The following is a 16,836-nucleotide window of genomic DNA, read 5'->3' as shown; positions in this document are numbered from 1 at the left end:
GGCTAACAAGGCATCAGCCAGGGGAAGACTCCTCAGTCACCAAGCCACTTAGTACATGAAAACGTGGTGGAGAATTGCTTCTTTTCCCACATGTGGCTGGTGCTGCTAGATTTCCTCCTCCCAGGAACATTCCAGAATCCACAGGGTACCACAGAAGGCCTGTGCCTGTCCTTCCAGGGCTCAGAGGCTTCTTGTGCTGCTGGCTTGTCATGGGGCCTGGGGAAAAGGTGCTTTAGGGGGGACACTCGGGGGTCCTCTGGCAGTGGAACTCAGAAATCCAGAAAAGGGTTGGGGTGATTTCAGGACAGGAACCTCGTTAAGCCAGGGCCTTTATGAAGGCCCTTCTCTGCTACCCCATGTGTCCCTCCTCTCACAGCAGGCTAGCGGGGTTGCTTGTGGGTCAGCTATGAAGAAAGCTGCGCTATCAGCTCTGTTTTTTAATGTCGCACTAAGGAGAAGCGCCAGGCCAGATAACACAGAACAATGGATCATACACACTGCACTTCCGCTTGGCTCCGGAATGTGTATTCACACTGGCAAGCAGGCACGAGTGCCCACAGCCTACCCCCTTCCTGCCACACAGGCACATCCTGCTCTGCCTGGCACAGCTCTCTAGCCTGATGCCGTCCCCGCCAGCCCTGGCGTGGGGACGCGGTGGGTGGTGACGGTGCCTGCTGTGTCTGTGACCTTTCCTGAGCTTACACAGCTCATTTGCAGACACGACCTCATTTGAGTCCCCTGAGGTCGGCAGGGAGGACAGGTGTGCATGTAAGTAGAAGGCTACAAAGTCGTTGCTGCCAGGTCCCCCCACATCCCAGGCACTCCGGTTCTGTATATGCTCACTGGTGGAATCCTCACACAACCCAGAAAGGTAGCCATGCTTGTCTTGTACTGAGGTTCCAGAGAAGTCAATTAACTGTCCCAGGTCACATAGCCGGGGACAGGGAGTGGCGGTGGGGCAGAGCTAGGACCTGGATCCAATTCTGTGCCACATGGTGGGTGCATGGGTGGGGGGTCCCTTGCTTCACCACTGGGTTGGCCTCCATCTGGATCAGCTACTGTGGCCACATGGTACAGCTGGGTCTGGAATCCCCCTCAAGACCCTCCTTTGCTCGGGATGCACACCAGATGAGCATTGGGGAGTCACTGGAGACACTTTTCATGTGTCACTTGGCCAAGGGTGCTGACTCTGCACCTCTCCCTTCCCCAGCGGGTGACTGGCTGTATCCTCTCCAATGTCAACACACCCTCCATGACGCCTGTGATCGGACAGCCCCAGAATGAGACCCCCCAACCCATTTACCAGAACAGCAACGTGCCTGTGAAGCCCACTGCAGGTAAGGGAGCCTTGGGAAATGGCTGTAGTCCTCATACTTCAGGGTCACCTGGAGGGCTCGTCAGTGTCCACGTTGCTGGAGTCTCTCAGAATCTGCGCCAGAAGGTCTGGAAGGGGAAGGAAAAGTTGAGTTTTTCAGGTGATGCTGACACTGGGTTCAAGAGGCCGTTCTTTGAGATCCCTTAATATAGGGGTTCAGAGCGAAACAGTCTTGATGAGAGAGAGCCATAGAGATGGGGTGATGGTGTACATGCTTCTTCTGGGTTTGAATATGAATAAATATCCCTTGATGGGAAACTAAAGATACAAAAGGGAAACTTCCAAGGGGAGTCAGCATCTTGCCCAAGGTGAAGAAGTAGCAGGGCTGAGTGTCAAACCCAGGACCTAGACTCCTACCCACCTCTTCAGTGACAGAGAACAGGGGACCCTGGTTCTCACCCCACACCTAGAACTGGGCACAGCAGCCCTCAGCCCATCACGCAGGCTCTCACTGCAGTAATTCTGTGATGTGGATTTTATGTACCCATTTACAAAGACAAAGCTGAGATGCAGATGAGGTAAGTGACTTGCCCAAGGCCACTTAGCTCAGAAGTAGAAGAGCCAGAATTCATATTCCAGGCGGCCTGGTTCCAAGGTCCAGGCTCTTTCTAAAATTTTCCTCTGGGTCAATTGCAAGAGATAGTTGCTGGTATAACTTTACAAGCTTACAAACTTTAATCTACTGTTACCAGTCTACATATAAACAAAAGAACCAGAATGTCATAGTCCCTACAACTGCATGGAGGGGCTCAGAAGCATTTTCGGAATTAGAGCCCAGAGATCATTGAAAACCAGATCTCTTGTGGGCAAAGTACACCGTCTGATTACTCCAAAGACCATCTACAACGAGAAAGCATGCCTTAGCTTGGCAGGAATCATGCCGGGTTCCTTGGCACAGGCAAGTCTCCTTGGATTTGGGTGTTAGTGTTCAGTGATGGGAGTGCTGGGGAAACGCTCGTGGAATTAAAAAAGGAAAAATCAAAGAGCACCTCTGCCCTTGAAGTATAGAATAGGGTTCCGTTATGTGCGTCTGCATAATGCACATAATAAAAATGGAAGAAAATAAATAATATAACAGGATGTTGAGAGTAGTTATATCTAGGAGTGGGATAACGGGCACTTTTTATTTCCCTTTTTATACATTTTCCAGTTTTTCGATAGGGTGATAGGGTCCAGCCTTGGCCTGTGACTGAGGACAGTTGGCTGTTGTATTTCCGTTCTCTCTCTGCACCCTTTCTGCTCCCACCACCCAACACTGCTCCCCGCGTGCCACCCCATTGTTGACAGTGGCCCAGATGTCTGGTTGCCACGAGTGTAAGTTGTGTGTGGTTCTCTCCTGCCGCCCCTGGCTGTCTTGCTCTCTCCTGTAGCCAAGATCCTCGGGAAGGTGGGGGAGAGCCTCAGCCGGATCTGCTGCGTCCGCCCGCCTGTGGAGCGCTTCACCTTCGTAGGTAAGGGAGCAGCGCCTTGTTTCCTAGTCCTGTCTTCACTCCTCCTTCCCTCCCTCCTTCCTTCCTTCCTTCATCCACGAGCAGCACCCAGCTGCATCACTGACAGTAACCCTTGAGAGTCACAGGGGGCCAGAATGTCAGGGGAGCCTTGGTGGGCTTCTGGGGAGACCTCATGGGTCATCTCTCCCTGAGGCTGTGCTCATCCTACCGCACCCCCAAAATGCCTACCAGCCCAAGACCTTTAGGTGGTCCAGAATCTCCCCCCAGGCTCTCCAGCTGTGGGAACATCAGTGGCCCCTCTGTGAGTCTACAAACACCCCTCTTTTCCAGACTGTTGCCCAAGAACTCAGCTTGGGAGAGGCTATCATTCCCCCAAGGTGCTTTGTGCTTTCTCCTGATAAGCCCAAGTCCAATGCTGCAGAAGAGCTGAAGGCTTAGGCCGCCTTCCTTCTTGCCAAGGAACTCAGAGGGTGGTAGAGGAATAAGGGAGTCAGGGGACCAAGATGGCACTGTGTGGTTCCGCGCGCGCCATGCCTCAATGCTGGCGTGGCACACTGCACACGTGTTCAGAGGCTCCAACTTCATACTTGCTCATTTTAGTTCTTTGAACAAAGTCACCTGTACGGAGAGCAGACTACCTCCTCATGGCCTCAAATCTGTCTGCTAGGTTTTGAGGCTGCGGCTGTTGTGGCCGGCCTCCCTACAATACAGAGAAACAGAAGGTGCTCAGCACGGGTGCGTGTGTTGGTCACTGCTCCCTGGTGAGCTGTCTGATTCCAAACGCCCTGGCAATGTGGTGCCCTGTCCCTGGAGGGCGAGGGTTTGCTCGTCTCCATTTTAGGCCACACCACACTCTCTGCTCATCCTGTTCAGATGCCCCTGTGCAGGGAGGCAAGCACTCACCTACTCCCTGCTTCCCACCCCATCTCCTATGGAGGGTGCTAGGCAATCAGTTCTCTAATGCTCTGCACCCCTCTCCTCCCCAGATGAGAATGCCAATCTGGGGACAGTGATGCGGTACGAGGAGATCGGTGAGTGGAGCTGGAACGTGGGGACATTGCAGCCAGCTGCCTCCACCATGAGCAAAGAGGTGGGGGGAGAGGTCTGAAAGCCTTGGGGGTTATGTTTGTACTGGGGTCTACTCTGAGAAGAATGATTGTTCCTCAAAGATCTTACCTTAGTTACCGCTCTTTAAATATCCCCTGACTGAAACTGGCCAAGTTCCCAGGAGGCAGGACTAGATCGGTTGACAGTTTTACTCTGGAGCCTTCTCTCCCTCATCCAAAGTCATGGAACTTGAGCCTCAGTGCTGGCTGAAGACCCTTCTTTTGCCCACAACCCTGTGCTCAAGGCAGAGAGCTTCCCTGCCTTCCTTCAGAGGGTAACATGCTTGAAAGAAGCACCCTCACTGCAGCCTGGGACAGAGGCTTGGACACCTGCTGTCAGGCCCCCCCAGCCAGAGCAGATGGAGACGGAGCAGATGGAGACGGTCACACAGAGCTGACCCTCCTGTGGAGGTGAAAGTTCTGCACACCACTGGGAAGCAAACCAGAAAAGTGAAATGTCCCAAAGTTCCAGAGTGGGTGAGAGACACAAGTGTGTGAAGCTGAAGAAAGGCCAGGCTGACCCTGGAGTCAGCACAGGTACCAGGCCACAAGGACAGGCAATGGCAACAGGAATGCTGGTCACTAGAACGAGGGGCGGCCTGGTGTCCAGCTGACAAGCTCCATCTTAACTTCCAACTGCAAAAACACTGCAGGCCTCCCCCTGGGTGTCGACTCTGTCCAGGCTGTAGGTCAGGCCTCCTGCTGTGACCTGGGGAGGTACCAGCTGAATCTGAGCCACCCCCCACCCCTTTCTCCCAAAGGCCCAGCAGATGAGATATCATTTCAAGGGGCCCCTCGCCAGCTGGTCTGCTGATCTGAACACAGCGCTACATCTGAATTTCTCGCACTAGAACCAGTTGTAAAATTTTCAGGAATTTTGAAGCCAGTTGTTAAATGTAGCCACTACTAAAATTTAAGTTATACGGAGTAGTATTAAATACAGGGCATCACAAAGATCACAAGTATTCAACACTCCACACTCCCTAATTAACCTACTGTATTTAAATATCCCTTATTGGCCAGCACATCTCAGAGGGCCACAAGAAGGGGCACCAGGCTTTCTGGTTGCTCCTCTGAAGGACACAGGAGCTTTAGGTCCAGATTCTTCAGCTGCCCAGACCCCCAAAGCAGCCATCGGCCCAGAACACTGCACGCTGCCTCCACCCAGAGCCACCTTCCCCACCTTCCCCGGAGTTTGCTTCCCCACAGAGCTCAGAGCAGACTTTGAACTGCATTCCTATGTAGATTTCTCTCTTCCTGCTTCCAGGAAGAATTTATTGTGGCCGAGCTTCCACTGTGCCTTTGTTTACCCTCCCAGCACTCCCAGGTATTAGGGTGTTCCCCTCCTCCAGCACAACACCCCCAAGATGAATGTTTGCACAGCGTGCTGCTGACATGGAGTGTGGAAGGCAGGGGGCCACACCGCAGGGCTTCCTGGTCCCGGTGGTCATCTGCTCTGGGGTAAAGGGAGCACCGGAAAGGTCTCCAGGACCTGGATTCTCCCAGCTGGGGTTTCTGCGAGGGCGTTGGGTGAATCCCCCAATTAGGTCACCTCCAGTGGGGGTGGGAGGAGCTGTGAGCTGTTCAAGAGAGAAAGAAACCATTTTTTTCTAACTTAACATTTAGGCTCCTTGGCCCGTTCTTAACCAGCTGGCTGCTCCCCTAGGGGCCTGCTCCAGCCCCAAGGCCGCTCCCTTGACCGCGATGTCACTGCTGCCCTCCAGTGGCCATGCGGGGAATCCCGCGCTCTGCCTTGTCAGTGACCGTTTGTGGCAAATGCCTCTCTCCTGATTCTGCCAAAAAAAAAAAAAAAAAAAAATGGGGACCCACTCTCTAACTTTCTGTGGCTTTAGCTTAACAGAAGTAATAATCCTACATAATACTTGAGTGGGACAGTTAGTTTTGGGCGTGGGAATAGAAAGGAGATTCTTTATTTCTGCTGTGGAGCAGGGCCTCTCCAGGGCGGCAGTCGTCTCCTCTGGGAAGGGGAAGTGTGTGCTGGAGAAACAGCCACATGCATTGTAGGATGCTGCGTGGCATTTTTAGCCCCTAAGCCCTCGATGCCAGTCGCATGCCCGGCCCTCTAGGCTTGAGAACCAGAAACGTCTCTGGTCATTGCCAAATTCTGGAGATAAGTCACCCCAGCTGAGAATCAGCAATGCAGAGAAAGCTGAACTAGGGCCGCCTCACTGGGCTTTCAGGCAAGCAGCGTCGTGGAGCCTCATCCTTTAAGCAGAGAGCTTCCCTGGAACTCCACGGCTCCAAGTAAGGGCCAGGAGCGGTAGGAACGAGCCCATCCGCCCCCTTCAGACATGCAAGGCTTAGAGTGAAGGGCAGGAGGCACCTTGCCTGTCCCAGAGCCTCGCTGGAAGGGGTCACCTGCAGGGCCACCCCATGCTGCCCCAACAGCCTGTGTGATGACCTGGGTGGTCAGCGTGTCCTCAACCTGTCTGAGCACCTACAGGTGCCGGTCATTCTGCATAATAAAGATTTTTTTCTAACTTTATTATGTCAGATCACACACTGCTGACCAAGGCCACCGTGCCACATGGAGGGAGTGGGGATGGAGATGGCAGGAGTGGGGATGGAGATGGCAGGCCCCTTTTAACAGTTCATATGTCACTGCTCCCTGGAACTCCCCCAGGGTGTTCTGGCCAGATCCAGAACAATGAGATGCTGGTATTGTCATCAGCCTGGCAGCCTTCATGAGCCATCTGGAGACTGGCTCAGCATCTGAAAGTGCTTGTGGGGTCTGAGGCAGCGGAGCTGTGCCCACCCCTCAGTCACAGGGCCTGGTGGGGAGCTGGGGCAGCAGCCCCAGAGGCTCAGAGCAGGCAGACTCACTGCTTCCAACAAGATGACCACAGCCACGGCTTCTTGGTGGGGCACCAGCCTGAGTCACCCAGGCAGAGGCCTCTCCCGCTGGGGTTCCGAGAATCCCAGGGTCTTTTCTTCCCCATTGCTCTGAATAATGAGTGAGCCAATTTGCTGCTGTTTTACACAGTGATGGGCCTCACTGGACTACTTTCGCAGGCTTAATGAGGGAAGAAAAACAACTGGGGGGAGCGTGGCTGAGAGTTGTGAAGGGGAGCTCTGTCTGGTTCCCGAGCCTTTTGCTGAGGGCATGGCCATGTAAAGAGAGGCCATTCCGCGACCTCAGCTATGGCATGGGTGCACCAGTGTCCTTCCTGTCCCTAGCACCTGAGCTCTCATGAGGGGAGATAAACGCCAAAGAAGGCCCTACAGCAGAGAAGCCAAATTGTTGACACTTGAGTTTGACGTGGAGCAAGAGAGAGGCAGTTAGACTTTACCTGGCTCATCTCTCTTGGGGTGACTAACAATCCTGATTTAGCACAGAAGGACCCATGTTCCCCATAAGTCCCTCAATTCAGGGCAAGCCAAGACAGTCCAGAATGACTAATACAACCCTAAACGACAAGGTTGATCAGTACAGGAGCCTGCAGGGGTGCCGGGGAACAAGAGTGGGGAGCCGGGATTTCAGCTCCTCCTGGTGCAGGGGTGCCTGGAGAAGTGGACTCTGGAGTGGAAAGGAGGGGAGTGTCTGTGTGCAAGAGGAGAAAAGCTGCATCGCAGGTTTCCCAAGTAACCACTTACTCCCTGTGCAAACTTTGTTCCCCTCAGAGTTGCGGATCTTGCTTCTGTGTGGCAGTGACCTCCTGGAGTCCTTTTGCATCCCAGGGCTGTGGAATGAGGCAGATGTGAGTAGCAAGGTCACAGCTGCATGGGGGAGCGCCGGGAAGGTGCACTAGATGTTTGCCTCTGTTCCTCTCTCTTCACCCTACCCACAGCCTTCCTCCAGAAAGCACAATCTCCCACCCACCTTGACGTCCCAGGAAGGCGATCCACTTCCATCATGAGGGAAGCAAATTTTCACCTACCCCAGGCTTTCTCTCCTACAGCATTTTTATTCTCATCCCTGCTCCTGAAAAGTCCCTGGGAAAGAAACCATCTGAGTCACGGAATACCTTCTGCAAGTTGTGCTTGGGTGTGTGGACGCTGGGGGACAGAGGTGGGGGAGGAAGGATTTTTTAAAAGTTTTCACCCTTTTGAGATTCCTGTGTGTTTTGTTTCTCTTTGATTCCTTTTGAAGAGGTAGTAAATTCTACCCTAGAATGCCCTCAACAGGAGTAAGGGGGTCAAGAAGGGAGAAGTTTATGGCAAAAGGTCAGGATGATCTTTCTGGCAACTGTTTTGGAATAGAAGGGAGCAGGAAGCTAAATTCTACCAGTTGGACACTCAGTTGCCAGCTTTGATGGTGATCGTCAGTCTCTTCTTGTTACTCACCTTCTGACATACACGCCACCCTGCCCTTTCATTAGTTTGTTCCCCTGATAGCCCAGGTCAATACTGGTCCATGCAAGCTGGATTCATAGAGCAGCAACTTCAAACATGGTGCCTTTTTATTACCTTGCTGCCTTCTGACCTGGAATAAATCCCTCAGCTCATCTGGGTCTTGTTTATTTCCCCCCAGTTTTATTGCTATCTAATTGACAAGGAACATTCTCTTAGTTTAAGGAATACAACACGGTGAGTTGCTATCCATCACCTCACAGGATATAACTTGGTTGTTGTTTTAAGAGAGATCTATAGAATATTATAGAATTCTGAGATTGCAAATTAATACACAATACAACCTTTGTCCTCCCAAGTACTAGATGGTAATAGGAGAGCATGACTGAGAGTGACTCAGGAACCCCAAACTGAAAGGGCTCATTCCCTAAAATGGGGTCACGCCAGCCATTGCATAAAGATAAAGAAGGCAGACTGCTAGTGTGAAACATTTTAATAGAGTTAATGTGCCTAAAAAGGGGAGAAAGAGAGGCTATTCCAATAATAGTTTCCCAATGAGACACCCAAATTTACCCATCCTCTTGTGGGCAGATTCCAGCCAAACAGGGTTGGCCCTGTTACCAGATTTGCTGGGGGTGCTGATACCTAAAAGCAAGGCAACTTCTCTTGGGGAACCATGGGAAAGGGGCGAAGGGGCCAGGCAGGTTTGGGACAGAAGGAGCAAAATAAAAGTCCAAATGGCAGTTGCCATTCTCTCTGCCAACGGGCAGCTTCCTATGTGTCTCTCATCCATGAGTCTCCTTCAAGTGTCTCTGCATGCTTCTCCTCCACATGTTTTCCTCCAAGTCCCCCCAAGTTCCCAGGTACCAGTCAAAGCCAGAGAAGCAAGGGCCCCCGGACCCATCTGCCTTCCATATTACAGAGCTGCACGGACCACCCCTTTCGGCCCCTCGTTCCAATAGCCAATCCAAGGTGACTGCATGGAAGTGGGGGCAGAGGCAGGGTCCCTGTCCTAACAGTATGACGTAGACTTATGACATTTTCATGCGTATATATTTATGTCTCTGGAGAGGAGCAGGAAGAGGGAGATCGTGATAGAGAGAAACAACCTTCAGGTCCAGACTCAAGATTCCAACACTGCTTGCAACGGAATAGGCCCTGAGGATCAGTTTTTCCCATCTCGAAAAGGAGCACCATAATAACACCCATTGCGTGGGATTTGGGGAGAATTGAAGGAGGCTGTCTCTGTAAGGTGTCTAGCAAGCCACCCACATACAGGTACATGTAGCAAATGTGAATTCCCAAAAACAGATACCTACACATTCAAGGTGAAGCACATGATGCTAAAATGTGGTGACCCTGCAGAGAGGGAAGGGAGTTTCAGGGAAGCAAATTACACTGTGGAGCTCTTTCATCTCCACTCCTCGACAATACCTGCAGGTGAAATTCTAAACCTCCTTTCAGTTCTGGATTAAGTGGCTTAATTGACTTTCACTTTCTTTTCTACTTCACAAGGTGCCGTGAAAGTAAAAAAAAATGTAGGCAAAATTCTGCACAGGCCCACAGCAAAGCTCTTTCAAGAATCCCAGCAAATCTGGATAGTTGCCTGGGGCCCGCCCAGGAGGAGGGCGTGGGCACTGTGGAGGGATTTGGCGGATGACGTTGCAGCAGCTTGAAGGGCTGGGTGCACAGGCATGGAGTGGGGGTGTCTCTGGGGTGTTTTTGTTATCAATCAGTGTGGAACTGGAAATTTACCGTTTGGAGCCCCAGAGGCTCAACCGTTCCCATTTTGTTTCCCCCAATTAGATAGGCCTCTGACTTCTCCCCAGAATGACTGATCAAGAACAACTGATCAGAAAGAGGACCCCAGGTCTCTCATCTTCCAGTTGTTCCTTGGTGCTGAAATGACTCATTGGTTCAGATAGAAAATTTGAGAAGCCAGTAGCTAGTGGAGCCAAAGGCTCACTCCAGAGAACTATCTGGAGCACAGAACTCTGTGTCCCCAACTCCACCCGGTCAAAGGCTCAATCCCTGATCCAGCCAAGTGAATGTGTGAGCCTCTTAGGAAGATGGTGTATGAGGTGGGGGCGGTGGGGGGGAGCTATTTCCTTACACAACAAGTGTGAATCTTAGCCCACAGAGAGGTATTCCAGAAATATCACATTGAATCTATTTAAACCAAATTAAAATTCAACTCCAAATCTCTATTCTGCAGGGCTGACAGGAAATTGGTTTCAGACATTATTGACTATTAAAAATTGGGAGGCTCCTGTGTGCCTCATGAGCATTGGTTTATCAGGGTCCCCACAAACATCTTCCCTGTGGGAGTGTATTGGTCCCTTGGCATTGGTGGGACTCCCTTCCTGTCCCCCTGGGCCTGGCGGCTTTGGGCCAAGTCTGGAAGGGCAGCTGGGTCCTACTCACCTACGATTATCAGGCTCCGTTTTCTTTTCTTTTTTCTAAAAAGATTTATTTGTTTATACATACAAGAGCTGGGGTATAGGCCAGAGGTGGGGGTCATGGTGACAGGATTCACCAGAGTCAGAGTGGGGAGAACAGGTGGATCTACTGAAGTACACTGCTAAGGGGAACGGTGGTGGGTGGTCAGGAGAGGTCTGCCACGCCATGTGGGTCCCCTCCCTGGCGGGGGATCAAACTCATGCTGCAGAGGTTGTGGATAGCTTCACAGTTCGAGACTTAACCCCTTGTGCCACCAGGAAGGCCCCTAGACCCCATTTTTTGCAGAGGCTTTGCTCTTAAGCTGCTCTCTGGGAGGAAAGTAGGTTTCACAAATTTTTAGCTTCTTTCTAGCTCAGAAATGGGGAGGAAGCAACAGCAGACCCTCCTCGTTGTGCTTTGAAGGTGTCTCCCCTGTATTGTCCCCTCACTGCATCCAGTGAACACTCTTCAGTGAGTTTAAAGTCAGTAACTTCAAAATATTGATTTCTGTCCTTCACATTCCTCTCATAGGGAATCAGATTTTCTGTTCAAAGTAGGATGGGGTCAAGCAAAGGGGCTGGTCATCAGGTATTTAAAATGAGTTGGTGATGCAATGGGCTGTGTTGCTGTTTTTACTTGAAGAAAGGTGGAGCTACAGGTTTAGAAAAGGAAGGCCTTTCTTTTAAGGTTGGGTATAGGGTGACCTCTACTTGTTATGCTAGGAAGTTCTTACTACTGGAGTTTACCTGGAAGTGACCCATTGTAGGGATTTCTGTTCCTTACCATGACATTGCCAGGGATGACACGAGACCTGCTTCTGTCCCAGCCTTCACTCCTTCATGCAACCCTTTATCAGATCACATTTCTCCTTATGATCAGGAGTCTCAAGTAGCAACTGTTGACCATACCTATGTTCAGTGACCTTGAACCCAAAGCTCTCAATCTGTCCACTACTGGGGAGTGGGAGGGTAAGGAAATAAGCAGTGTTTTTTGGGTAAAGTCTGTTGACTTCAAGCAAATAAGCAACCGGTTATTTCACCAGAGGAATGAGTTTCTTCAGAAACAACACAAAACACTTAGAAGCAGGGTTCATGGCACAAAGAACCCACGATTCTTTTCTATCATTGCAAGCGGCCTTTTGTCACTGGCGGATGTGTTGGTGGGCGGGGAGTGGATCCTTCTTTCTCCCGCTGGGGTTGTAAACTCGCGTCACTTCCGGTTGGAGTGCAGGGATGTCTCTTGCAGTAGGAATCTGTAATGTGTGCTGAGGGCAGGTGCATGAGGACCCCTTTAAGCCTCCCAGCCCCATTTAAATAGGGTTTCTGTATATTCATCTTCAAAAATGCTAGACCCTCACCCCCAAGTCATCTAAGGAAGCTCCAAACAAGACAAGAGAGAAACCACCAGTTCAAATACGACTGTGGGGGAGGGTGGTGGGAATAGGAGACTTTCCACCCTACTATAAAAAAATGTCAGGAGGGGCCCTCCCTGGTGGCGCAACAGGTTAATAGGCAGCCCTGTGAAGCTGGCCGAGGCCTCCTTGGTGCCTTGCGAGTTCGATCCCCCGCCAGGGATGTGACCCACATCGTGCGGCAGACCTCTCCTGACCGACCAGCTGCTCCCCTCAGCAGTATACCTCATCAGTCCGCCTGTTCTGCTTCTTACTCTGTCTCTGGTGAATCCTCTTACTGCCCCTGCAGTAAGTGTCCTGTACCCCAGTTCTGTATGCATAAGTAAATAAATCTTTTAAAAAATATCTTAAAAGAGGTCATAGGTTTTTGCTCCCACCCAGATGGGAATCGGCCAGAAGGTCTGCTCCACAGTAGGGCCGCGAGGCCTCTTCCTACAGTCACACACTCTCCATAAATTCAGCCTCCTTCTTTCTTTCATTTTGGATTTAATGCTCTTCTTCTGGAAATTAATTACACTATTAAAGGGAAAGTCCTACTCCCACCCAGACACAACCCTTGGGCATTTCCCATTAAGTACAAAGCTCCATTAACCCACAGCAAATTCTGACCTTCTTCATCCAGTGAGAACCCGTTACATTCCATGGGGTGAAAATTCCATTCCTATTCGTCAAGTTACTCTTGTTGGAGCACAAAAGAGCTGCTTGTGTGGCAGTTGGCAATTTTCATTCTTAATTCCCAAGGGACATCAAGATCTGGTCCCTGCACTGGCCTTGGAGACCAGGACCCAGCCCTCCCCCCCACCCCCAGATCATCCATTGCTGAGTAGAGCACTCGTCTTCCCTAGGAGACCCAGTCTTTGCTGTGCTGCCAGCCACGCCAGAGCCGGTGCTGGTGTGCAGGCAGGGACCAGCGTTCATGGAAGGTCAAGACCAGAATCTAAAGGGTCGGTCCTGGCAGATCTGTCTCGATCTCCTCACCCCAACAAAGCCTGTTGTCTAGGGGTCTTAGGCTATTGCCTGCTTAGTCTACCATGTTATAGAGGAAGGCAGCTTGGCAGTTTCATTCTGATTCAGCATCTTTACTCCATCCATGTTCCCTCTGCCACCTAAGGAAGGGTAGAATTGAGTGGTGAGGGGAAGTGAGAGAAGTCTGGGCAAAGGAGACTTGGGGTGGGGGAAGACTTGGAGAGAAGACGTGGAGAAGGCACTTGGAGCAGAGATATGTGAAAGAAGCCACCCTTGGTTCTCAGCCTTAGACTGGCACCAGGGACTTGGGGGACATGGAAGGAGACTGGAAACAGACATGGGTGAGACGCCCCTGGGGAGGCTGACAATAGCAGCCTTTTTTGTTTAACTTGTATTTTGATTTTGCTCCTGTCCTTCCAGACTCGCCTGGCCTCTTCTGCCCCTTTTCTATGGGTCCCCAGCAGAAGATGCCTTAGACTATGGCAGGCTTTTGGGCCTCAGTGGCCTCACTATGGGCCAACCCTTTTTGGCTCAACATTTTTTTTAAAATTTATTTATTTATGCATATAAGAATGGGGCAGAGGTGTGGAGGGAGGAAAAAGATTTCCAGAGACAGAGTGGAGAACAGAACAGGTGGATCTACTGAAATACACTGCTGAGGGGAGCAATGGGTGAGACAGGGGAGGTCTGCTGTGCCATATGGGTCACCTCCCTGGCTGGGGATTGAACTCATGCTGCAGTGGCTGGTGATAGCTTGACAGTGCTGTGTCTTTAAGCCCTGCGCCACCAGGGAGGCCCTTGACTGGACATTTACCCATGAGGGGATGGGTGACTTTGGGTAATTCATTTGGAAACTATTATCCTTTATTCTCTTCTCTCTACTACACACTAATTTTATAAAAACTTTTCTATTGAAGGTCTAACTCACTAGGAGTATGTTTTGTTTTTATGTTGTGGATGGCAGAACAGATTTAGAGTGTCCTCGTGTGTCCCTCAGGCTACCAGAATGAACAAAAATATGTTTTTTGCCCTTGAGGTACTTGCTGTCTAAAAATTTCTCTTTTTATGTCATTTTTTTAATAATATGTGAAATAAAACATCAACACATTAAAAAAGTTTTTGAACCCAGGATACACTCAATAAATATAGACTATGCTAAATCACAAAAATCCAAGAAAATGCATTTAAATTTCGAATTGGCTTCACCAAATACTTCAAGAATCAGTTGCATCCCAACTAATGTGTTGAAAGGCTCTTTGAGAGTTGACAAAAATGGAAAGTTTTTTAGTCAGAAAGAGGGTGGGAGGACCAGGTGATTAATTAGCAAAAGGAAAGGAGATTTACTCATAGGCAAAAACACCACCCTTGAAAGGAAGGGGGGTCAGTGTCTTATCATACACCTACCTCACTATTGCTGACCAAAAGACTCCAAGTAGGTCCGTTTAAAGCCCTGCTGAGATAGGTTGAAACTGCAGTTAGGTTTGGTAGTAATTCCTGGTGGGACTTTATGAACTCACTTGGGCCCTGTTGTTTCTTTTCTTTTTTTTTCTTCATAGCTGTCATTTAAAAAAAAAGATTTATTTATGCATACAAGAATTGGGGTACAGACTAGAGGTGTAGGGGGGTGGTGAGAGGATTCACCAGAGACAGAGTGAGGAGCAGAACAGGCAGATTGAAGTTGTACACTGCTGAAAGGAGCAGTGGGAGAGACAGGAGAGGTCTGCTGTGCCATGTGGATCACCTCCCTGACTGGGGAATCCAACTTGTACTGCAGGAACTGCAGAGAGCTTCATAGTGCTGAGACTTAACCCATTGCACCACCAGGGAGGGCCCACAACTGTCATTTTTTAAACATATTTTCTACCCAGCAGTGTTCTAGGGGAAGAGAACAGAGAAAACAAAATAGACCAAGCCTTGGGCTGTGCATTTACTTTCTAAGGGAGGAGACAGACTAAACGCTATTTCTCATGGGTCATCTCATTTGACATCATGTAACATTTGTCAGATGGCATTCACATTTGACTCCCACAACACACCTGTGAAATAGAATCTCTGCTCCTACTTACAAGTATGGAAGCCAGGGCTCACGTGGAGAGACTTTGCCTTGCTTCCTGTGGACACCACACAGCAGTGATGCCTAATTAGATCCTCAGTCGAGACCAGTCCCCATGTGAGAGGAATGATAGAAATAATTCATTGCATCCCCCAAGACAGGAGGCAGCACTTGAGCTGGGCTTTGAATAATGCGGTGAGATTACATGAGGAGGAGAAGGGGTTTGAGGTAGGGAGGAGGCTGTACAAGATTCTGTGTGGGAACAAGTGACCTTCTGAGGAGATGGTTCTGGCTGGTTGCAACAGAAGGTTGATGTTGGTCTTTACTTGGGAAGCTTTTGACTTTGGAGCAAACAGACAAAAGCATTACGTTTAATAATTAAATGCATTAACCACTCTCAAATGGTATTTGCATTTTAAAGGCAAGGGTCAATATTTAACCTACAGGAATGAAATTCTAGGGGTGAAATATAAAGTCCCAGGGATAGGTCAATAAGGAAACTACTTTTTCTTTTTGCATCGCTCATCCAGCATTCCACAGGCTGGCGCTCACTGGCCATATAGTCTACATTTTTCCAGCCAACCATCCATGGACTAACTGCCTTCTATATCCACCAACTATGGGAAAAAGACCAAAGAAAACAAACAGAGGAAGAGCCTGGGGCACTAGCCACTCCAGAAGAAATCCCAGGGTCCGGGGACAAATGGAGCAAAGACAAACATTTGGTTTTTCAGTCTCAGATGGTTTTTATCAGTCAGTCCAGCTCCAGCCAGGAAGCCTGATGGACACTTCCACCCCTGGATTAGACCCCCGGCACCAGTACAACCGATGCCAAATTTACAGGCTCAGGGGGAAAAGGGCTAGCTCCTAACATGGGGGAGTCTGGTTCTCATGTGAAAGGCACAGTGGGTTTGGCTTTCAGGCTTTTTGACTTGAGTCTAGAGTCCTCTGCCTTCCCACCCCCCCAATCAAAGTGGAAATGGGAACTGGGATGGTTTCCTCTGGGAAATCCCTCTGAAGAATCATTCAAATATTTGCATTTAGAGTCACTCTTGAAAAGCATCCCATCTTCTTAGATTGTGAAACTAGTCTCTGTGGGGGGTCATCCCTAACTCTCTCCCCAACCCCCAAAGAACCAGGAGTCAAACTGGGGTGGAGAATCCTGGATGGAATGGGTGAAGCTCGGTTCCAAAACCTACTGCGTGGCTTCTGGGAGCGCTCTTCTGACATCCTTTGTAATCCGCTTACAAGTATACAAAAACATGTACTCCAGGGGGCGGCGTAGAGTAATGAATGGAGGATTTGGCCATGCTAAGCTTGGAGGAAAAAATATGAGAGAATCCAATTTTAAATGGCAATCTCTTTAAACTAAGAAAAATTTCAAGTCAGTAAATTGTGAGTCTTAAAATGGATCTGGAAGGGGGTGTGTGTGGTGGAAAGAGCCTAGAAAGCAGACCAGAGTGGGTTCAAATTCACTTACTGATTCAGACAAGTTAGCAAATCTGATTGCGTCTCTGTTTCCCCCACTGTGAGGCGAGCATCTTAGCAGACAGTTGTTGGAAGGGTTCATTGTGATAGTGAATAAAGCGTCTGTATGGCTCCTGAAGTGTCTCATTGTCCTGCTAGCCCCATGTTCATCCCTGGCTGTCCTCATCTGGAGGACACACGAGGGGGTCCATGTCACTCCTGTACTGTCCCCCCATGAACACTAAGGACACAGGCTG

At 49.9% G+C, this 16,836-nt stretch overlaps 1 protein-coding gene across 1 annotated transcript in view; it reads left to right on the top strand.

Moving 5' to 3' along the window:
* The window catches only part of NMNAT2 (nicotinamide nucleotide adenylyltransferase 2), a 151,364-nt gene that overhangs the window by 123,389 nt on the left and 11,139 nt on the right, over positions 1-16,836 (top strand). Inside the window, exons 5-8 of the mRNA XM_004688553.2 lie at positions 1,211-1,337; positions 2,746-2,826; positions 3,813-3,857; positions 7,575-7,651. Coding sequence (XP_004688610.1) covers positions 1,211-1,337; positions 2,746-2,826; positions 3,813-3,857; positions 7,575-7,651 — 330 coding nt within the window. The remainder of the gene's footprint in view (positions 1-1,210; positions 1,338-2,745; positions 2,827-3,812; positions 3,858-7,574; positions 7,652-16,836) is intronic.

This window comes from Condylura cristata, unplaced genomic scaffold (genome assembly GCF_000260355.1).
Source record: "Condylura cristata isolate star-nosed mole 26May11 unplaced genomic scaffold, ConCri1.0 scaffold00024, whole genome shotgun sequence".
NCBI lineage: Eukaryota > Metazoa > Chordata > Mammalia > Eulipotyphla > Talpidae > Condylura > Condylura cristata.
The sequence above is the reverse complement of the archived record's forward strand: the minus strand, read 5'-3'. Positions and strand labels throughout refer to the sequence as shown.